The 13,811-nt window shown below is 41.3% G+C and overlaps 1 protein-coding gene across 1 annotated transcript; it reads left to right on the forward strand.

Moving 5' to 3' along the window:
• The first annotated feature begins 424 nt into the window (after positions 1–424).
• Positions 425–11,913, forward strand: ATP6V0E1 (ATPase H+ transporting V0 subunit e1). The gene is made up of 4 exons (XM_074603955.1): positions 425–637; positions 2,923–2,970; positions 8,265–8,392; positions 11,386–11,913. The coding sequence occupies exons 1-3, from the start codon at positions 534–536 to the stop codon at positions 8,356–8,358; spliced, it is 246 nt and encodes an 81-aa protein (XP_074460056.1). The 5' UTR covers positions 425–533; the 3' UTR covers positions 8,359–8,392; positions 11,386–11,913.
• Positions 11,914–13,811: the final 1,898 nt, after the last annotated feature.

The following is a 13,811-nucleotide window of genomic DNA, read 5'->3' on the forward strand; positions in this document are numbered from 1 at the left end:
GGTGAGAATCAAGGGAAATTACATTAGCGCTTCTGAAATCGCTTATTGGCATTGACGTGAAGGGTGAGTTGGAAGGCGCCTTTGAGCGTCACTTCTTTCACGCATGCTGGGAGGTTTTACCCCTGGCGGTTCAGGCCTGCACTGGCCGCTTGGTGAGGTCGTTCTTCACCTCGAGCCAGAGCCCTGAGCGGCTCCTCGGGGTTCGCTGCTGCCCGCGGCCGTCTCGGCTGTTGAGCCGCTCTGCTGCCGCAGCCTTCGCCGCCTGCCCGATGTTTTGATGAGCCCGGAGCCTTGTTCCTTCTCCCGCTCTCGGGGTCGGTTCGTCGGAGCCCCGCCGCCCCCTTAGCGCCCAGCACGGGGGGCGGGGCCAAGCGCTCGCGCCCGTCGCACCTCCGTGATGCGGCGGGCGCTGATTGGCGGAGGCGGCGGGGCGGGGCGTTGCGGCCGGCCGTGAGGAAGGGGCGGGGAGGCGCCGCGCCGGGCCGGACCGAGCAGCTTCACCCCCTTCCGCCGTCGCCCCCGCCAGCCCGGCCATGGCGTACGGTGGCCTGACGGTGCCCATCATCGTCATGAGCGTTTTCTGGGGGGTGGTCGGCGGCGTCCTGCCGTGGCTCGTACCCAAGGGGCCTAACCGCGGGTGAGTGACCGGGGGGCGGCAGGAGGCCGCGGGAGGCCGGGGCCGCTGTGAGGGGGGCGGCGGCGGGACCCTTCCCTTCCCCCTCAGGCATGGCGGGCGGGGGGGCAGTGTGTGAGGAGGCCCCGGCGGAGGCGGTCCCGGTGCCCCGTGCCCTTGCGGGCCCGCCGGGCAGCAGCGGCCTTGCGGCCCCGGCTCTCTCGAGTTCCTCTTTCCCCCACCGTCGAGGCCCGGCGGCCGCCGCGGCGCCCCGTCTGCCGTGCTCGCCGCTCCGCCGGGCCTGGGGCCGCCGCCTCCTGCCGCAGTGGCCCCGCGGGCTCCTCGTCGCCGTGCTGGCGCAGCGCGGAGGGCGGGCGGCCCCGGGGCCCAGGCGCTTGTGCCGGCCGGGATCCAGCCGGCGGCGGAAAGGCCGGAGCAAACGCCTGCGAGGCTTCCCGAGCACGGGGCGGGAGCCAGGAGCGGAGTCTCTGTGCCTTAATTATCCGTCACGGTCCTGAGTTTTCCCCTCAAGCCCTGTGACCACCTGCATATGCAGCGCCCTGTGGCAAGGAGACGTGGTTAAGTTAGATGGCTTTTGAGGAATAGCTTCCTTTTCTTACTCATTCTTTTCTAAATTATTCTGCTATCCTCCAGTCCCATACCGGATAAGGCTGCAAAACTTACAAAAACATAGAATTGCCTAGGTAGTAGATCTCTGTTCTGTGCTTAAACGTATACTAGTGGCCTTGTTGCTGTGGTGGCCTGAGGACAAAAGCAGGGTATCTAAGCAGAGAAATCTTTCCTGCAGTGATCATAGCTGCTCAGATTAAAAAGTAGACAAGTTTCTGTCTTTCTCTTTTCCCTAGGAGATAATGACTTCTTAATCTCTCTTCCTCTCTCTGACTTCCCTTCTACTCCACAGGTACCAACCGTCTTTTCTCTTAGTCATTTATCTGAACTGTGTGGAATTTTCCTCAAGTTCTATTTAGTTCTGATACTTACTGCCGCAGTTTCAAACCTTAAGTGTGTTTTGTGCCTGAAAACTTGCCTGTCCTGAGAAATACCTTGGAAGTAAGTCTTCCAGGCATGCCCTTAAAGTATGTGGGTCACCAACAGATGTTTTGTCGTTATTCCAAAATGTGATCAACAAATATGAATGTAGAGCACTACTGTGTTCTGATTCTATAGCATGTCTATAGTAGCACTGTGTAGTCTGTTAAATTCTCATCTTTTTAAAAAAACCCCAACCCAACATCTGCTCAAAGTCTATTTCTGAATAGGATTGTTCTCTTTCTAAGAAAAGAAGTCAGTGCAAACTTTAACTGACCTAAGAATTCACGTTGCATAGGTTAAAACTCCCAAACAATGACTCTGGGACTGCCTGGAAAGGAGGGGTTCCTGAAGCTTTGTTACCTTTGTAGTGTTTGCTTGAAAGTTGACAAGGTGGGTGTGTACTGATAGATGAAAAATATTGGATGTTATCCATGTAACAAAAGAGTTGTAAGTTAACGACCTGGTATGAGTTTTTGTTATTTGGTTTGGGGGTGAAATACATAGAGCAAAATACCTTTTTTATGATTTAAAAAGAAAAAAACACACCTCCATTTTGCTACTAAGTTCCATGAGCTGCATAGATCACTCACTGTTAGAAAAAAATCTCATTTCCTTTCCTCTCATTTCAAAATCATACATGTGTGTAGCTGCAGTTTTTCCATTTTCAGTTTAAAGAGCTGCTTGGTTCTTGCTTCTTTTCAGCTTAACTATGGTTTCTGACACAGTTTTCTTTCAGCAAGAAAGGAAAAATCTTGTCTCACAGATAATTCTGTGTGGCTTTGAGATCTTATTTTGTATTAAATTTGTATTCATGATAGAAAATTAAAAGAAATATTTTGATACCAAAATGTTCTGTAAGCAGAATTTTGCAAATGGAGAAAATGCTTATTGTTTACTGTTAGCATTAGAACATCCTGCTTCAGTAGTTTACTAACTTGCTGGTAGAAATGACTGTGAAATGGAGCAAGGACACTGACTGCATAAGATTTTGCTCCTCTTTGGAGTGATTTTTGTTAAATACTGTTGTATACCTCTGTTTGACAGAGCTGTGTCAGTTCTTTTGCAGAGTCTTAGCTTTGCCTCTGCAACTTACTCGGCTGGAAGAAGTTAGAACGCTTATGTTGAGTCACCTTGCATATGATCAAAGTTGAACTTGTTCTCGTTTGCTGGTTGGTTGTTCTTTGTTTTTCCGATGTATCTTGTGGTCAGTCATAACATGACACTTAATCAGCTGTTTCTCTCCTTCCTTTTTGCAGTGTTATCAACACAATGCTGGTGACATGTGCTGTTTGCTGCTACCTGTTGTAAGTATAAATAATCTCTTGCCTCTTAATCAAGGCGTGGTTCTGATGTAATTGAAAGTTCCTTTTTTATAGCCTCAAAACATTTAGGAAGAAGAAGCTTTTCAAATGTATCACAGAGATTTAGGTTCATGGTATTCTTTGACAGCTCTTAGAATTCTTTAGAGTTCTAAAGACCTTCAACATGCTGAAGAAAACATTTTTCCATTGGAAGATACTGAATTAAAACGTAATTCCTCTTGTCCTCTGACACCTAACTGTTGAATAGTGCTCTGCCTTGACTTGATATTATTCCTTTCCAGTTCACTAGCTTATTCACTCACAAGTATAATGGCAGTTTGTCAATTCTAGAATTTTTCTGATTCACAGTAGCGAAATTAACTTTTTGCCTTTTTCATTCTTTATACCTTACATTTATTTCTAAGGTGATACTAATTTAAGCCTACTGATGAGTTTTGCTTTACTTAGATTGGTTGAATATATTCTCAAAATCTGGTAGAGCAGTGGGTGGAAAAACTTACACATCAGAGGTTTTATATATGACTAATATTTTTTGTGACACTTTGCTATATCAAGACTGTTTATATTTAAATGCACAGTATATTTTGAGGCTGCCTCCTTTCTGTAAGAGAATTAGTAGAAATAATGACTTGTTGAGGAACTCGTCATATCGTGTTTGGGTTTTGGCAAGAGGTAAGCCAGCTGTAGCCTGCAAGAGAAAGCATGCTTATTGTTTTCTCTCTCTCTTTTTGTTGTTTTCTTGTTGTTGTTTGGTTGGGGTTTTTTGTTTGTGTGTTTTGTGGGTTGTTTTTTTTTTTTTTTGGTAAGACTACAGTCTGATCTTTTCAAAGAAAGTGATGCGCAGAAATAACTGAAAGAATTTGTTATGGAGAGTAAACTGGTAAAAGTCGGGTTAGATCTTTAGGGTTAACTTGTAATAAAATCATTATTCAGAGTTCCACTTGAACCTGAGTAGTATTTGTACTTTCCTGAAGTGTTTAGGCATTATTTATGCTTAACATGAATATTTAGAGAAATGGATCTCTAATCTCAAGATTCTTAAGAACTGGCAGCCAAAAGCCATTATTGTCAGTGCTGGCATATTCCAGGAGAGGCCTGTTTGGTTCCATGGTAGGTTGGCCTGTGGCATAGGCTTATGCAGGTCTGATTTAGTTTAGTAAGGTGATATTCGGGTTTTATATAGGTGAAGGCTATTTTATTTTTTTTTAATTATTCACTGTATTTGACATATGAAGTCTTAAGAAATGTTCTTCTGGATAATTGTAAAAGTACAGCAAACTTGGTCCTGTGTTTTTTATCTGTGACTGTTTTTTAAATTAAAGTTTTGCCGAGCAGATATAGAAACTTGAGAAGAGCTTTGTAGTGTCAGCAACTTGAATTTGGGATTGAAATCACAGTGCTATGAAGGCCTACTTGCCTGCCCATAAAATATGCAGCAGCCCAATCTCGTGGTATGTCCCAAACGCTGGCCTAAGAAAGGGCAACTGTGGATGCTCATTTTTACTAGGTTACTGCGTTTTGGTTACAGTAAATTGGGACTGGGTTTTTTTGGAGGGGGGAGGGAGAGAATGTTTTGTGTTTTGTTTTGGTTTTGTTCAAGTTTAAAGTTCTCACTTAAGTTCTTCCTACTTGGTATTTTAACAAATACTGTCCTACTCTTCTAAAATCCTTGAAGTTTAGGGCTTGTTTTCTTTATTGTTTGAAGAAGGACGGTTTCCTTGAAGTCGAGGCCACGTGGTTTCTGCACAATCCTCTGGATTATGATGTAGAATGTATTCGTTGTAGGATTTTGACTGAATGCTATGAACTCTTCAAATGTATGGTGGTATTTCACTTGTAAGTTTAGTGATTTTTGTACCGAAACAGACCTTTTATAAATCTAGTGTCATTAACGAGATTTATAATCTGTTCTTGCATGTCCAGTGAGGGGGTTCTTTCATAATCTTGTGGACTCTAACTTGTTTCCTGTATTCCCTTTGGCCTTCTCCGATTACACCTTGAAAAAAGAGAAGCAGCAAAATCTTAGTATGTTTTTAACCATTGGTAGTTACATCCAATCAGATAAATTACATAGATAGTGCCTGCTTGCCAGAATACAACAAAAAGCAGATATTTCTCCTCATGTTCCAAGATAGAACTCGCGTAATCACACAGTCTTTTTGGTTTTTTTTCCACTCGTGAATTCTGTATAAAATCATAGAACAGCCCTGGTTGGAAAGGACCTCAAAAGATCATCTGGTCCAACCTTTCTTTCTTCTGTTTTACTCAAATGTATGTAAGTTTGTTCTTCCTGTATCAGTTTCTTTTTTGGGGGGAGGCATTGGAAAAAATTTCAGACCTTAATTTCAGTGACTAAAGAAAGAGACTAATTCATGCCAGTCTTGAAGCACGAAAGAGGATTCTTTGTTGGATATGTTAGGGCTAAAATAACTTGTGTTGTCCCAGCTATGGTCTCTTCCGTATTTGTGTGTCCTTAGTAGGTAGCTAGTCCTGGCACCTACTTCTTTGTAGCATTGTTTAGAACGCTGCTAGACCTACTTTCGTACTCTTTTGAGTTACCTTTCCAATTAAAAATAGGGAAAAAACAATTTCCTGTCTTCATTAAACACCACTTGATTCACAAATTGATTTGCATCAAACTGAATTTGTTCCAACGAAATTTGAAATCAATCAGATTTCAACTTCAGGCCGTTTCTTCTGTGTTTGGTTTAACAGTGATCATTTTGAATAACCATATTGACCACACAGTGTTAATTTGGTTGTTCTATGGAAAACTTTTGTATGGGTAAGTGCATAATTTGTGTACAGATACTGTACCCAGCAGCCTTTTGAAGGAGAATACATGAGCCTCAGGAACCTGATAAAATAAAAGGCAAGACATAAGGAGTCACTGCTGCAGAAATTACAGGTTACGCCGTGTTGTAAGGTACTGTCAAAGTCCAAATCTATTTTGCCGTTTACAAAGCAGTTCCTGAAGCAGTATCATGATATTCTACTAACAGAGGTCAGTGTGCTTGGAAAATGGTATTATTTGCTACTGATTCTAAAAGGATTAAAATATGGTTGCCTAAATTGACATTTAAACAGAGATAGCAGGACCTTAATTTGTAATATGCAGCATAGACAGATGGCAGTTATGGTAGAAAGACCTTTTAAAAAATCTTTCTGGTAGAACATAAGGGACTTTAATTTCCTTGTCTGAGCTGGGTAATTATCTGGTAGAATTTAAGGGCCTGTGGGTGGCTCGAATGCCATACCTGATTTTAGCAACTCTGGAACGTTACACATTGGATACAGAGCCTTGCTTTGTTTTACTTTGAATGCCGTGTTTTGTTTTGCATTGTCATGATAGATTATTGTATAAAGCAGCATCACTTAAGCAAAATGTGGGAAAAGCTTTTTCATCTTTTCTTATCTTGAATGCAAGGGAGTCATGGAGTTCAGTGCCTAACTACTGCTTTAAATTATTAGGCCCTAGCAGAGCAGGGAGGAGGAATATACTATTGACCTGTAATGCCACTGTGGCTCAGAGCTTGGGTATCCAGCGTGGTCCCAACAAATAGCTTTTGAAAACTGCACAGTGCTTGCCTAAAGCATGGTTATACAGCTGGGACACGTCAATATTTTGAATGTGCTTCCAGCTCATTTAATTCACAGCCATGCTGGGTTTGAACTTAGGAAGCATAGAGAGGTGAGATATTTGTGCGTAGAGTTCCTTCCTTCTGTACAGTGAGAAAGAGAATAATGTGCTTTCACAGGCTTTTAGTGTTCCTACCCTCCTCCCACTTTTGTTAGTTCAGGATGCCAAAGGCAGATGGTACAGTGCTCTGGCACCCCTTCGATCTGTCTTTTCTATCTGAAAATTAACCCTTGCACAATAAATTCTGTGACATTTTTAAAAGCTAACTTGCTTTTCTCTTAAGTAAATTTAACATAATGATTAACATGGCTTCAAAATACATTGTTGTCATTGCTTTGGATAACAAAGTAGAAACGTGTCCACCTAAAGGTTAGTGGCTCTTCTTGGTAGTGTCATGCTGATGTTTTAATTGCTTTGTATAGCCTGCTACGTATTTCAGAGCTTGCATGACTGATAGACTGCTGCAGGCTCAAGTATATTATTTTAACTAGAGTCCTACTTTATGCAGAACTGAAAGCAGCATTGAAAATAAATATTTGTAAACTTTAAGAGGACTGATGTGTTTTCTTTAAGTCTTGCCCACATCTTTTGCCCCTGGCTGTTCTTGCCGTTTTACAGCCAACCTGCACTTGGTTTGCTGGTCAAAGCATCAAGGTTTGTGTGGAATTTTCCATGACTGCCTAAGCACTCTGATACATTTGTGGCAGCTCCCATTACAAAGCTGCTCTGCTTTTTCTCCTCCTTACAAAGCATTCTAGAAATAGCAGACAGATGAGCCAGTGTGTTCACTAAATGTGTTTATGTAGTTAGTATTTAACATAGATTTAAATCCATGCAAGCATCCATTGCTTTTTCTGAATATTGTAATATTTACAAAGCAAATATATCTTTTAACAGTGCAATATTTATTTCTGTTTAGCTTTCCTGGATGTTTTCCACAAACTACATTCCTCTTGTTTTCAGTTCTAGCTATGGCTTCTGGAGTGTTAGTTTGTGAGCTGCTCTGATGAGAAGGCTGCTGTTCCTGATGATCTGGGGTTTGTTGTCATATTGGTTTTGTTGTTGTGGGGTTTTTAATTTTGTGTGTGTTCCTGTAGTGTTGTACCCTTTTATTTTAGGTCCCTGTTTCTTGACCTCTGTGCCAGGCTAAAATTCACTTTTGTTCAGTCTCTGATGCAAGGGTAGGTTGTCATACACAGAAAGTAAGAGCAAGTGAGAGAGAGTATGTTTCTCGGAGGTTTTTGTTTAAGGGATGTTTCAAAGGCATCGAGAAAAGGTCTCTCTCTTGCGTTTCTATCTCCTGAGCCCACAAATACCTGAGTTTCATATGTCTTAGAACACTTTTGTGTCAAAGGGAAACTACGAGAGAAATGCTGTCAGGTGGGTTTATGCTGCTTTAAACTGAATAGGACAACTTACTGTTTCAGTTGTGGAGTGATGCGGTACCAGATCTTCATTGCTGGCATCTGGTGTTTTATGTATGAGCTTCAATAAAGTTTTGATTTGATAGTAGACCTTCCTGAAAATAGTTTCTTCTTCTCTGATAGTGCTTGTGCTTTGGACAAGCCTTTCCATTATCATAAGCTTTGTAATTTGGCTGATGTTCTCTCTGTTGGGTTGGGGGGTTGTCTTGCAGTTGGCTGATTGCGATTCTGGCTCAACTCAACCCTCTCTTTGGGCCGCAGTTAAGCAATGAAACAATCTGGTATCTTAAATATGACTGGCCTTAAGGATGCCTGTCCTCTGCTGCAATTTATTGACTAGGTGAGTATGATCAGATTTATTAATATATTTGGTATGTTAAAGCTTCAGGAGAAATTGAGCAGTAGTGTAAGCAGTGCGTTCAGAATTGCTAGCTGTTTTGCAGGAGAAATCTATCTTTTTATAGGCTGCAACAAAACATATTTTGGATGTTAATCTTGACTGGATACCGTGAAAAGCTTGGACTGAATTCTTGTACAGTTATTTTTCTCTGCTATCATGTCATGTGGTGCTGTGTTCAGTAAGGAGAACAGTACATTTCTTCCTACAAAAAAAAAAAAAATCAGGCTGGGTTGTCTTTTAATAGCGAGCATAAGTGGATTTCCTAATCTTTAACAATTGTTAAACCTCCCTTCGAGCCTACTGCCATTTCATCCACGACCTGTAATGATTTCCAAGGAAATGTGCAGTTGTCCTCATTCATCTGGAAAGTCAGACTGAGAACTGCAATTAGAATGGTTCTTTATCTCCTGTCAATGTATAGCACTAACACAGAGCTTGCAGATGAATGTTTTATTTTTTTTAATGATAGCCTGCGTGCAACTTTAATCATAGGTAAGCCTGGTGGTTGCTATCTGGCTAGTACTATTGGAATGCGGTTGTTGCAGTTCTTGGGCATGCTTTCAGACATGACCAGCAAAAATACAAACTCTTGTACTAAAAGTTAGGGGGATTGTGGATGCCCCATCCCTGAAGGTGTTCAAGGCCAGGTTGGACGGGGCTTTGAGCAACCTGGTCTAGTGGGAGTTTCAACTCTAATCATTCTGTGATTCTATGAAAACTACCTTGATGACTTCAGGTTTCTCTAGAATGGCAGCATTTGGAGTTGAAGGTTCAAATGAAGGGTAGCTGTGGAAAGAAGTACACATGATTTTAGTTTTTATGCTGGTAACTGAATAATTAGACATGCTGAGTTTTTTTACATGTTTTTGTGGTGGTTGTTTTTGTCCTTTTAGGTTTTAACTGCCTACCCCCCTGCTGTCATTACTTTAACTTCTGTTTACAGAAGTCCAATAGCAGCAGACAGATGACAATTGATGTTATAGCTGAGTTAAATGCTGACTGTAAAGCATCTGGAACATTTACCCTGAAGCAAAGCTCCACTGCTTCAAAGTAGGCTTCATCTGAACTGTGGTGTTGTCAGACTGTGGCATGTGTATATGTCTGTAGCTTCTCTTTTAAGCAGTAAGCAGAAGCTAAAGGTAGACTTGGCCCTGCTTCAAGTAGAGGCCTGTAATTAGTGAAGTAAGTCAAGCTGGATTTCCTATGTGCATTTTCACTGCTCATGTGTTAACACATAATTAGTTAGCTAAAACAGAGACCATTGTATTCTGGTAATGGGCGTACAGATCCCTGAATCCCATAGGATAATTCAGTTGCCTGGATCTGAAATAGCAATGTAGTTATCTGGACAAGTGGATGCCTTGGATATAAAAATTGGGCTTCCTTCTACCTGATAAATGGTCTGTTTGTTGCAACCAGCAAGGATAAACTGGAGATGAGATACAGCTCTTGGACTCTAGGCAGCTGCTGAAAGAATCAGAGCTTTCCCACTCCCTTTCAATGAAGGATTTACCAGAGAACTGAAGGTAAATTTGTACCAGAAAGAGAGGGAACTAATGCATTCTAGGATGGCCAGGTTTATGTGAGGAGGTATCACTGGAACTGTTATTTTAAAACTTATTAATAGAGAATTTGAGACCTATACAGTGCATGCTGTTGTGTTATGTGAAGCAGTTTGTTTTAACATTTGACATATCTGATTTCATTGGCTTATTTTTAGAATAGAATTAAGGTTCTTGTCTTTGTGAAAAAGAATGCTTTAAAAAGTAAAAGCATATAACAATCTTCAAATATCATAGTTAGCTATTATGTTTGTTCTTGCTAGAAATGTGCTATTCCAGGACATACTATTCTCCATGATCTTGTTTGAATTACTCTTGTAGTGTTGAGTGAGCTGAGCAGCAAGGACGTGGCTACCTTGATCAGGCTGCAGTGCCGTGCCGTGCCCTGTCTTTCACTGTTGAGCCTCCTGTTGAGTTTCTCACTAGACAGGAGCTGTGAATTAGATTGCATCTGAAAGAGTTGGGATACATCTCTGACACAGCATGAAATCCCACAAATATAGCTACCATTTCTTGTTTGACCAGTTATTTTTAGCTTTTAAGAGGTGCTTTTCCAGCACTCAAGGTACATCTACTATACTTTTTTTTGCTTCCTGTTTCTCTTTCAGTTGAGGTTTGGATGGATTAGTATGGACAATGCAAAGAGTTAAAGCAAAGAGAATGAAATACTAACTCCCAGAGTGGAGAGACCTCAATTAAAAATAAGGATAGTCTAAGCAAACCCATTTTACTTGACCAACAGAGCAGGCTGAAAATGCACACAGAAGGCCACTGCATTCTAGTGAGGAGCTCCTACAGATGCTGACTTGATTGATCCATGCCAAATTACAGTTTGATCTTTCTTTTCAGTCAGTATCCCTGCGATTCAAGTGATGATGCTGTATCAGATGACTTGTCTGTATAATCAAGTTAATGGCTTGGATGGCAATATGTAAGGACATGCAGACTTCTGTAGCTGTGATACATATGGGCTGTAGATAAGGAATGTGATCTAACGCCGCCTTTTCTCCTTAACTTTCTCAATTTAAAGTCTCCGTTCTCAAACCAGGGACTTTCTTCATGCAGGCGTGAGAAGGGCTATCATCCAGATGACTGGATGCTGTTACAGCATTGAAAACTTCCTGGTAAAATCGTTGTTCTACCAGCTTGTAATGTAACTAAAACGACTTGCAGTAACTTCAGAAATGAAACTGCCAAGAAAGCAAGAAAATAGAGGTTATTCTTGAAGCTCCATATAGATTAATTATCTACAGTTCTTGCCCATTTCTCAGTGCATTTGTGGAATGGAAATAGTTGCAGTTAACAACCAGGTCTTCAATTAGTAAACTGTCTCCATGAAAAGGAATAATTAAGTTGCCTTTTGCTTTGCAGGTAAAGAAGAGATTTCCTCCAGATGAAAAACTCCACTGACCCAAAGATGCCTTTAACGTAGTTGGTTGGATACCAAGCCTGCATTAATGCCTTAACCTTTCTATTGTGCTTCAAATGGCTTGTTCAAAGCCCTCCTTTTTTTCCTACTGTACCATTTATCAGTGTGCCTAATGCAATTTATACTCCTCTTTGGTACTGTAAATTTTTGCCTGTTAACTTCAGATGTGATGAAAATTTCTAAAGTTTTTATGGGTCATAAAGTCATCTTCCCTGTTCATTTTACTCACCCTGCAGGAACACTGTATATATCTTCCAGGTCTTAGGTTTTCTGTTGCTGTGCTTTCACACCCCTGTTCTGTTTGACTGCACTTGAAAAAAACGTGTGCAATGAAACTGTATGAGGAGAGGAGAAACAGTGGTGCCACATGCTGATGGCATTTATTTTTTAAAATGAGTTGTATTCTTGGGAAATTTGGTCTAAAATTCCTCGTGCCTGGAAATAAAACTAATCCTCTGCTTTATACAAAATGCTCTCGTGCCATGTTTAACTGTTACAATGTGCTTTTCTGTGGTTTTAGTTGGACAAGAGTTGGCCAGAGCTGAGGAAACTTAGATGATGTGGATAAACCTTAATAAAGTCATAGAGTGTGATGAGATGAGCACACTTGCTGCCTGTATCAAGACCTCTCTGGTAGTACTAAAATAGGACTAAGTTTGCAATTGGAAATTGCTGAAGAGTCTGCAGGAAGAGGCAGATGCTTAGCTTGAGAGCCTTTTCTCCGTGAACTTCCCACTGTCCGATACTAGGCAACTAAGTAGCAGAAATAACATTACTAGTTTGAGTGAAGCGTAAATAGTAATTTTTGTAGGAGATTGGATCCTCCCAAAAGGCTAGGGACTAAATCCTATAGTAACAAGCAATTTGAACTGAACAGAAACCAGCTGTTGTTTTACACTGACTTGAGACTCGCACGTGGAATTGCAGACCTGATAAAGCACATGGCAATGTAGGCCAGAGAGGAAAGATTGCCGAGGCTCCTCGATGTCAGCTGAGTCTGTGGCGTTGGGAATGAATCTCTTAAGTCATTTGCTAAGGAATAGCTTCAAAGGGTATAAATACCACTGCATGCACAGGAGCCTTTGTGTACGCTCTTACTTCCTTAAATCCTCTCCAGGTAAACTGCAGTTATTCCTTACTGTGTGTTACTGTTATGCACAAGGACATAATGGAACAGGTTTGTGGTTTTTTTTTTTCTTTTTCATTTTGTGTAGCACTGTTAACTTGTTGAATGGGACAGTACTTATTGCTACACAGGAAATTCCAAGATCCTGCCAAAATGCTGTAACTTGCGGTGACCGAAAACCAGACAGTGTGAATTGCAAAAAGAAACAAGAATGCGTCTGCTATTACAAATAAGCAAATTTTTTGAAGTGCGTGTGGAGGATAAGATACGTTAACATTCCGGGGGGGAGAAATGCTTCAAGACACTGTTGACAATTTTGAATATGTAACAGTTTTTTAAGATATATTGATCTGCCTGTCATATTTACCCTAAAGTAAGATGTCAAAAAAGAAGACATCCAGTGACACACAGCGGTGTTAGTATATTGGTATCGTCGCTTTCTTTAACAAGCTTTCTGTTTTAGGTTCTAAGCTCTCGGTCATTGTAGAAGATATAGGAGAAGTCATTGTTCACACAGCGTGTTTCACTGTTGGTGAATTTAATGTAAAGAGCTATTCGAAGCCTGGACAAACAAGCCATAGTTGAATTTTTATTTAGGTTCTTCACAGATAAAGAAACTTCCCTTTATCCGAATGTTTAATATTTTCTCTGAAATGGATACCAGGTAGCAGTGTGATTGAAGAAGTTGAAAAAATAATCTTTTGTTTCTGTTGTGCTGAATGTTGTGTGACCTACTCTCTGCATCGTGATTGTGGAATGGTCTGCTCCATGTGTGCCAGGAATTAACACTGCTGCAGATAATTTCTTTTTTTGCATGACTGCAGGAAATGAGAGCAGACAGCCTCAGCTGCTGGTGTTTAACAAACCATGCAGGTACCGAAGCCTTTAACAGTTCCCTCTTGCTTTGTGACAGTGGAAGAGAATGCAGAATGTTAAAATATACATGAAGGAAGCTTGCGAGTACTTGAAGTAGATGCAAAGCCTGGGTCTGCAGGGAAACTGTCTGACCTCTGCATGTGTACTGATATTTTGGGGCAAGGTAAAAAGTGAGGAAGACTAAGGAAACTGTCTCCGTAGCCAAGTCTTGAAGACTGTAAGTCATAAACATTGGCAGCATGTAGAGCAAATGTTCAGGTCGGGGTCACTTCAAATGTGACTTCACTTCAAACTACTTTTGTTTGCATTGTTTAGGAAACTCAGATTTCTGCATCTGTGCCCCTCACGGGATGTTGTTCTGAAGTG

Source organism: Larus michahellis, chromosome 11 (genome assembly GCF_964199755.1).
Source record: "Larus michahellis chromosome 11, bLarMic1.1, whole genome shotgun sequence".
Classification (NCBI taxonomy): Eukaryota; Metazoa; Chordata; class Aves; order Charadriiformes; family Laridae; genus Larus; species Larus michahellis.

Coding starts and splice junctions, on each gene's coding strand:
- ATP6V0E1 (XM_074603955.1), top strand. CDS start 534: ATGGCGTACGGTGGCCTGACGGTGCCCATCATCGTCATGAGCGTTTTC. Junction 638..2,922: donor CCCAAGGGGCCTAACCGCGG/GTGAGTGACCGG, acceptor TCCTTTTTGCAG/TGTTATCAACACAATGCTGG. Junction 2,971..8,264: donor GCTGTTTGCTGCTACCTGTT/GTAAGTATAAAT, acceptor GTTGTCTTGCAG/TTGGCTGATTGCGATTCTGG.